Below are 9,389 nucleotides of genomic sequence, written 5' to 3' on the forward strand. Positions count from 1 at the left end.
GGAAATCTCAGCACACATTCAAACCAAACCAACCCTAACAAAATGCAGTCTCACTACAACGCTATGCTTTCGTGTCCCAGTGAAACACCAACAATAAAAATTAATCAAAGACATAGTCGGTACCTGTGAGTCCTAAAAAACCTTTGAGCAGTCACTCCTGCGACTGCGAGGACATATTGGTTAGTTCGTGCTTTTAAGACAAACAGGAAAATAAGCAGGGAAATCGAAGGAAGTTAGCATTACCTAACATACGAGAGAAATAAATGTGAACTGCATGACTATTTAGAGAGATGGGCTCGGGGGGGCCGGGGGGGAATCCGACTAATCTGACCGGAAAACAGGGAAGCACCGTCTGCCCTGAAGAGCCTCCACCCAGGAACGGGAGTCCCGGTGATTCACAGGCAAAACCAGAGAAAGAAAATTCCGCCCAGCTCTGTGCAGGCGAAAACGGCAGCACCATAGGAAGAAGGTCTGCGGTAAACACACAGACAGAACGAGCCCGTAGCTCAGTGTCAGGGGTCTGAGCGATCCACAGCGGGTGTCGCTCACTGCCACCGGCAGAGCCGTGACCTACAGCCGCGGAGCCCCATCCGCCCGCCGTGCCCTTCCCGACGCTTCGGCGGAGCCGTGCCCGCAGCACGGGGGAGGGACGGGGCTCGGAAACCCGCAGTGCCGCCGCTCCCGGGCCCCGCCGCCGAGCCGCACCCCCAGCCCAGCTCCCCCGCGCCTCACCTGCACCTGCTGGCGGCAGCGGAGCCGCCTCGCCGCTCCCCACGAACGGCCACAGCAGAAGGACGAGCCCGAGCAGGTGTCGCGGGCCGAGGGGCCACGAGCCACCGCCCCCCCGCCGCTCGGCGCTCCCGCCGAGCCCCTCGCGCTGCCGCATGCTGTCCGCTCCCGGGCCGAGGGCCGGCGCCAAACGAGGGGCTCGAGGTTCTCAGCGACTCCGGGGAGCCCCCGCGGCGGCCGCCGCCCCCCGGCTCCGCGGCATCGGCCCCGCCGCCGCTCCCCTCACAGAACCCCACCAGCCCCCGCCGCCGCCGCCATCTTCCGGGCTACCTGACCGCGACGGGGCGGGGCGCGCTGCTGATTGACAGCCCGATCGACCAATCAACCCGCGCCTCAAGCTCAGGTGGCGGCCCCACTGGTTGGGACGGGGCTAATCCGTGATTGACAGCTACATCAGCCAATTGCCCTGCAGAGGGCGAGCTAGGGCGAGGGCAGGCTGCGGCGCGAGAGCGGCGGCGCGCGGTTGCCAATCAAGCCGTGCTCGGGCCTGTTGGGGAGGGCGGGGCGTCGCTCGGATTGACGGCTCGCTCCGCCAACCGGCTGGCGGGGCGGGGAAGGGGGCGGGGCTTGACCAAGCCCACGCACAGGACCCGCTGGAGCGGTAGGGCCGGCGCCCCCTGGCGGCCGAGTTACCTCGCGGGCTGGTCCGGGCGCGGAGCCCCTCAGAGCTGCCCCGGGAGCGCCCCGCCCTGCGGGCACTCAGAGCCCCGGGATCAGCCCTGCGGGCACTCAGAGCCCCGGGATCAGCCCTGCGGGCACACAGAGCTCCGGGATCAGCCCCTGCGGGCACACAGAGCCCCGGGATCAGCCCTGCGGGCACTCAGAGCCCCGGGATCAGCCCCTGCAGGAGCACAGACCCCCAGCCGTCCCTTGGGATCAGCCCCTGCGGGAGCACAGAGCCCCAGCCGTCCCTTGGGATCAGCCCCTGGGGGACCACAGCTGGCCCAGCCATTCCCTACGGGACCACAGCCCCTCCTGCCGTTCCTCGGGATGAGCCCGGCGGATTCCTGCTCCTCTGCGGGAGCGCGATGAGCCCCAGGTTAGACTCCGGGATGGGCACAACACCCTCCCTCTGCAGCCCGACTGCTTCCAGGGCTGGAGGTGACCTTGTTAAATTATTGATACCAGCAGGATTTAGAAATAAAGATTATTCCCGTTTAGGTCTGTGATTCTGCTGAACTTTGAGTACATGAAAATGAGGTGTCAGCTCTAAGCAGCATAAATGTAAGCGTTAATCCTAAGGAATCAGGGCCTCTCTGCAGTAAGGAAATAGGGAAATACTGTAAGACCAACAAACTAGATTTTCGTTTTCCAAATAATTTAACAAAAAGGGTAATTACGTCAAGATTATATAATGACTTTAGGAGCACAGATTGTCCAAAGAAATGTACAATGAGTGCACCCCTGGGAATTCATGAAAGGAAGGGTTTGTGCTCAAAGTAGTGTTTGAAACGTGGCGTCCAGGAAGACAAAACATAAACCTAAATCCCCTCTGTCCCTCTGAATTTCTTCTACCATGGGGATATATTTAAATCAAATTACTCTTACCAAGTCTGTGTCTAACCCCAGATATCCTCTGTCTGGTTGAAGACACTACTTGTGTTACCAAATGACCCATTTTTTTTTAATGTTCTAATTAGTTTCCCTTCCAAAGGAAATATTTTACTTGAATAATAAAATTGAATACAATCTTCTTTGCTTTAGTAAATTGTTACAAATGCATTATGCTGCTTAAAATGAATTACTTTTTAAAAGTAATCTCAGAATATTGTTTGTCTGGCTGTCTCTGGATTTCATGTATGGGAGACAAAATGTGATCCCTCCCCTTTAAAATGAGTGATATGTAATTTACGACATATAATATGTATGACCTTTTTTTCCCACATACAAACAGCCACCAATGCAATATAATTAGCTCTTCACTGTCGTAAAACTGAGGCTGGTGATGACATAGCCAGGTCTTTCTCTGTCTGCACTGTAAATATCGTGGAAAAATCAAGGATAGTCCTTTATTCTTCGCTCTTTCCCATCTCCCTCCCATGAGGATGAACACCAGAGCTGGATGAGAATGTGACTCCTTCCAGCTGACGTGAGATCCACGTTTTGTAATGTTAGTTATCCAGACAACCCTGTGTTTCTGTGGTGGAACCACATGGGCAGATCCAGTGTCCTGATCACTGCAGTGCCTTGGGTCTGAAGTACTTCTGAGCTCTGTCACTGACTTCATGCAAATTCCACACAGAAATAATGTTGAGATTGATAGCAGCTACACACATGAACTTTAAACCTTCCTTTGTAGCCTTCCAGCATGTCTACAATGCAAGGATGTTCTCTTTTCACTACTGAAAACAATTCATTGCATCTCAGCACAGGAGGCTGCTTGATTTCCCAAGCCACCCTATCATAATGGAATGCTGGGCCTTTGATGTCATTTTCTGATAGAACATCATGTTGTAATATCATCTGAGCCATTATGGCAGCATATCATTACAAGGACTTGTTAGAGCACTATTCTATAATGAGGGGACACTTAAGGTTTGCTGTGAATTACTCACTGGTGGAAGCTAAATAACCAAACCTTCCAATCCTTTGTTCTACATGTTAGTCACAGTTTACTCCTTATCTTCAAATACACCACGAACATCAAAACAACCCCAAAGATGCAAAGCCTGTCTCCCATCTCCATCCTCAGGAATGTTAGATTACCCATTTACAATTTCTGCAATAAAATATCTGTGGTAAATACATGATACTAATGGGATGAGCAACCTAATAGTGAGTAATCTGAGAGGTACATAAAAAGAAAACAGATTTACTTAAACAAAACTCTTCCTATACACAAAATGGGACATGCTACCACGTATCACAGCCTCGTGTTTCTTGATTATGCACTGTTATCATTGCCAAATTACTGAAGCTGCTGTTCTGCGTGGGAAGTGTTAAAACCTTTTTTTAGAGACAGATAATTGGATCAACTAAAGGATGTTGATAGTTTTATTTTCAGTTGGTTTTCTACAATATTTTTTATAACATTATTGGTGCAGAAGGAATATTTGTCTAGCAGGCTGAGCAAGTTGCCAGAGGGGTGTTAAAGGTCCTCAGCTGTAACTGTGAATAAAGCCCCAAAAGATTCACAATTCATTTACTACAAAACAGTATCACCGAGCACCAGGAACAGAGCTGATCACAGGACGCAGCTCTTTATTCCAGATCCCTGTTTTAAGCTCAAAGATTGGCTTCTCTATGTATGAGTGTTGAGACACACATTCTGCCCTCCCTCCCCCCAAAAGAATCATGTCTCATCCTTTCAAACGCAACCTTTCTTTCCCTGTCAGTGTTGTCTTTTTGTATTCAACAGAGTGATTCGCTTCTCCTCCTGACAGAGACAAAATAAATATCACTGGTTTTAACCTCCACCTTCAGTCATCACTGACCTAATAGTGTTTTTCTATAACTGGAGGCTTCTTTTTCCATTCCAGTAATCCAGCATCCAGAATTTCACATTTCAAAGAAAATTGGCTGAAGAAAACTGTATTTAAAACAATCAGTAAAAGAAATTTTCTCATTTGTGTCACTTGCTTTCTCTTAGTATCCACCTGTCATTCGAAAATGGGTTTAGGTCAGAACTCTCTGATTTCTTCCCACACATGCTTAAGCTTGAACATGGAGAAACAAACCTCTGGAATATATGTCTGGAATATATGTAGAAAATTCAGTTTGCATTAATTTTAAAATGTGTTAAATAAAGATCAAACGGCTCTTTTTTAACCTGTTAGTTGTAAATCATTAAGGAATTGCATTCCTCTTGGGAAATATTTAATATTTGGATTTGCATCTGCCACTAACATCCTGGAAGATTTAGTACAGGTTTTGCTTCTGTTGACTCAGGAATACCCAGTGGATTTTGATGGACCTGACTGGAAAGGTCCTGCTTACTTTGGATTCAAACAGGTAGACTTTGAATAAGTTTTAACATTAAAATAAGAAGATGGATCATAATTGTAAATGTATCTTACTCAATTAATTTAAATTGACTTTATTTACTTTATGAAATTAAATTCATTTTGCTTTAGTCCACTGAACTGTTCTATGGAATCAATGGAGTTAGTCAAAAGAATTAATTTTTATGAAAGAGCATTTAAGTACACCCTCCAAGAAGCATAAATGCCAACATCAGTACAAATTTATTCTCAACAGGGTTCCATCCTGGTTTACAAAATATAGAGTCACAAGTGGGTAAATTTTTTTCCCCACATGTTACTCTGATGATGTTGCCATCCAAATTGCCAATTCATGCCAATTTTGAAGCTGGTTTTTATGTCACTGACAACCATCCAATGCTGAAATAAAAGACACATCTGTGATGATAAATCTGTATTTTAAAGCTTCCTGTAGAACCTTCCACCAAAATCTTGAGAGAGAAATGATGTGTGTCTATTCCCTCCAAAGGTATAGGAGATTTAATTAATTTCCACTGACACAAAAGGAAATGCAAAGTTATGATTTTTCTGTAAAGAAGCTGTTGTAAAACTTTCTCATCTACATTAGAAATTCCTTCCACCCTCTCCAATGTATTTTTAGAAAACATTAAACTGTGTGGACTATTAAATTTTGCTCCAGATGCAGCAAAGCAGGACTGAATAGAGTGAGAAACCATTTAACCAAATGTATGTCTAATGCAGTCCTGATCTAAATATACATTGTATGTGTGTCAAGGGGGGAAGAAAAGCAAACCAGAAAGAATATTCTCACAAACAGACCAAGTAAGAAGCAACAGATCAAACAACAAGGTTGCAGTTCAGCCTCTCCTCATGCAATACTTTCATGAAGGCAATAGCTGGGGAAGCTGCTCAGCAAGTCTGAAGAACTCGTCCTATCTGAGGCTGCTCAAAAAAGCAAATGTCACCGCGTGAGGCTCTGGGTGTTTTTACACTGGAGGTGTAGGTGACAAGAGCAGCACTTCTGCAAAGGAACAGTTCAGCACCACTTCTGCCTAAGTGTAAGGGTTTAGTAAAACTACCCCCAAGGTACAGAACCAGGCAGTGCCTCTGAGGAACAGACCATCTCCAGGCTCCAAGAGCAGAATGCTCCTGTAATTAGCCATGTTTAACTATTTGTTGATGTAAACTCTGCTTACACAATGCCGAAAAAGCATTATTTGTTTCTAGACCTCTTGAACTGCAGGAATCTCTTCATCACAAAGCCTTTCAATAAAGGAAGGCAAACTTTTGAGCACAAGATAAAATATGATTTGCATGTCTCTCTAAATTGGAATTCTAATACTAAATTTTTACGAGTATTATATGTCGCCACTTGAATGTGTCACCTGTTGAAAGAAAAATTGTTTGGAGTTCTGTCAAACCGGGAATTCTTGATCAACCTGTCTATTAAGGTAGTCCTTTCCATTTCCATACCACTTTATACCCAACTTCATAGAAAACAATCAAGAAAAAGTCTCATACTAGTTCCCATTAACACTGAGCAAGCTGAAACTCAGGGAAGATTAAAGGACAATTTTTTACATATGCAGGCACTCACCTTTCATTTAAATATCTTTAATTCCCAATCCTATGCAACTGCTCTAAAATTAAACCAGAAATTATCTTAGACCACTTGAATTCCCTTTCAACAGTCGCTTCTATACTCAGTTTTACTGAAAGCATAAGCAAAGACTTCAGGCTAAGGACCACTCTGTGTAGGGGGGAAGCTCATCCCAATCTGGAAATAATTTGTAATACTGACAAAAGGAATTTTTAAAAGAAGAATTTTAAAAGATTTTTTAAAAGAACTTGTATCTGGAGGGCAAATCCAGAAAAGGATAAAAGAACAGAGTAAGGAAGCTGCTAACAGAGAGACAGCTGTTGTCTTGATATGTTCAGCTGAAGTGCACACCTGGAAGAAAAACACAAGGAGCCAAGATTCAGAGGAAGGTGCAGTTCATTGCAGCACTGCAAGGGAATGATCTACCTTGTACTGAAAAATTAATGCTTTCTTATGTATTTTTCTTATATTAACGAATGTTGTCTTCCAGAGCACTGACATTTCAACATGACCAATTACACAGTGAAGAATTGGGTGAATCAAGACAGATTAAGTAGGATCAGGAAGAATCTTGTAGGTTGAGGCAGGAGCACACACCAATATATCCTGCCCATGTAAACTGAAAAAATTTTTGACGTTTCCATTATTTTTAATAATTATTGGTTAAAAAAATCATATCCAGAACAAGAACCATTTACAGAAGGTAATGATGTGTTATAACTTTCTGCACTGTTTGGTGATCAGAAGAGAAAGAGGTATAAAATACCTCTGAAAATTTATTACAGAGAAGGCAATAAAAACCAAAGAGCAAAGCTTATACCTCAGACAAGGAACAACTCATCTAAAACAAATATCAGACGCATTTTAAAAAACCTTGGCCCTCTTGAGGACAGCACCTTATTTTAAAAGTTTACTTATTAACTGGTTACTTACAAAAACAGACCTGAAATATGTAGCTCATTTTCCTTATCCTTGCAGTCTGAGAGTCCAAAGATCATCCAAGAATCAAAGCCCTGGTCTCTTCTACAATCCCTTTATCTTTTTAATAAAGCTAATATAACAGAAACAGGTTTACAAAATTATTTGCATTTTGTAATCTTACAGGTGAAGTTGCTTTGCTTGTAGGATTATAAAATACAGACAGATAAAAAGATAGTGAGAATTTAAGCAAGGCTCATACTCACTGTAACGGGTTTTCTAACCCCAACACTAACAATTTAGTGAAAAAGGTCTAATCTCATTCACTAAATGTCAATAGTTACAATTTTCATCTCCAATCCCAGAAAGGAAAAATTAATCCAAATAAAAAATGCATTTGTCTTTACAGGGAACTGGTGTTTTCTTCTGATATCAAAGCAACGTAAAAATCAACAAATATACCTTAGTGGGATGTTTATGGTTTATCAGACAATGCAGAATCTAAATGACTTCTGAAGAGTAGAAAGGGGTTTGATGACAAATTGCTGACTCTATATGAATCTCATGAATCAAACTCTATATACACTGAGTAATCAGGAAGAAATGGTAGCTGACAAAATGCATTTTCTTCTTCATATTTTCAAATGTAAATTATTTGAACATGAAGGAAATTCAGTCTAAAGGTCCAAAGCTAACCAAAACCCATGGGCTGTAGTATGTTCAGCAAGAGGATCTCTTTCAGATCTGCAGACAATACCAAAAAGATGTGGTGTTTCCATGCTGAGAACTCCAGGGGGTACAGTGACTATCACTGCAAATCAAGAAAAAAAATCATAAGAGATTAAGATAGATGTGAAAACAGTTATCAGCACCTTTGCCCCTTTGCCAAAAGTTTAATACCTCTCCAAGTGTGTGCTAACAGGGCTAAGTAATGTTGACCATCCAAATATTTTTAGAACATGGCAGGTGACACACCTATTCCAAGACATCAGAAAATGCTAATGTGATCTGCTTAAAAGTTCCTTTAATGCAGAAGCAAACTAGGAATTTTAAAGATAACAAACCCCCCATAACTTCATGTCATAATGTACTATATAAATACATTATAGAGGAAGAATTATTTCCTCTTGGGTTATGAACATGTGCCATCAGCACATGGCTGGAAAACTGCCTAACAAGCTGACAACTTCTGAATTACTCTTGTGTGAGCACAGCTCAGGTTATCTATTTATAAAGTCATACCACAGGTGTTGCCTGCAGTGGGATATTACAACAAGCAGCAGTTAAAGAGCTTTTCTCATTTTGATGTGACCCAGGTGCTCAGTTGTGCCTTATCAGTCTTTCTAGGCAGTGCTCTCAATTAGAAATTTGGAGAGCCTGGCATCTGGCACACGAAGACAACAGAAACGAACATTACCATTTCCCAGGGGTCATGGATTAAACATGGCTTGCACCTGCTCTGCTTACTGCTGAGCTGGTAAAAGCAAGATTATCACTTTTACCCTTTCATTGGTTAAATTTTACAGCTTAACTATCCACCAAAGTATGGACCACTTTTAAATTTTACCCAAATATAATCTTCATCCCACACAAACCCTGAGACATATTTATTTTTCTTAAAGACATGTCTCAAAATGCTGGATCACTGCATGTAGGTACAGAAAATGTTATTTTTATCAAGCAAATTAATACAACTCACATTCCTACACACTAAATACTCCTGTCATACAAGAAAATATTCCACTGCTCTTTGTGTATAAACAGTAACATCAGTGTGTGAGATCTGATTTTTCCTCTGCCTAGATTTGCTTATAGTTGTTGGAGATCAGGACAGTTACAAGAGCTTTTCTCTTCCCTGGCTGGTCCCACCACTGGCAAAGGGCTTGGACACATCCCTGCTGCATTGTGCTTTTCTCCAGCTGGCAAACACAAGCCTGGCAGCCATCTGTTAACATTCTCCATGCTGATCTAGATTCCCTGCCTGGGCAGACCCACTGCAGAGGAAATATCCACTCTGAGGATTCCTGGTCTCGTGCTGTGAGCTTTATCCTGTAGATGAGGTGCTAATGGGAGAGAAAGTGGAGAAGTGTGCTGGCTTGGCTGGGATAGAGTTAATTTTCTTCACAGTAGCTGGTATGAGG

General features: G+C 43.4%; 1 protein-coding gene across 8 annotated transcripts in view; it reads right to left on the reverse strand.

Annotated features, from left to right (window-relative positions):
• LMTK2 (lemur tyrosine kinase 2) overlaps positions 1 to 1,093 on the reverse strand; it is a 58,864-nt gene extending 57,771 nt beyond the window's left edge. For all 8 annotated transcript variants that reach the window (XR_014855087.1, XR_014855091.1, XR_014855093.1 and 5 more), the window contains exon 1: positions 733 to 1,093. Coding sequence is in view for 1 of the 8 variants with exons in the window: in XM_085074639.1 (XP_084930765.1) it covers positions 733 to 886 (154 nt within the window). In the remaining 7 variants the exon portion in view is untranslated. The remainder of the gene's footprint in view (positions 1 to 732) is intronic.
• Between the last annotated feature and the right edge of the window lie 8,296 nt (positions 1,094 to 9,389).

This window comes from Lichenostomus cassidix, chromosome 14 (genome assembly GCF_008360975.1).
Source record: "Lichenostomus cassidix isolate B80296 chromosome 14, HeHo_3.0, whole genome shotgun sequence".
NCBI lineage: Eukaryota > Metazoa > Chordata > Aves > Passeriformes > Meliphagidae > Lichenostomus > Lichenostomus cassidix.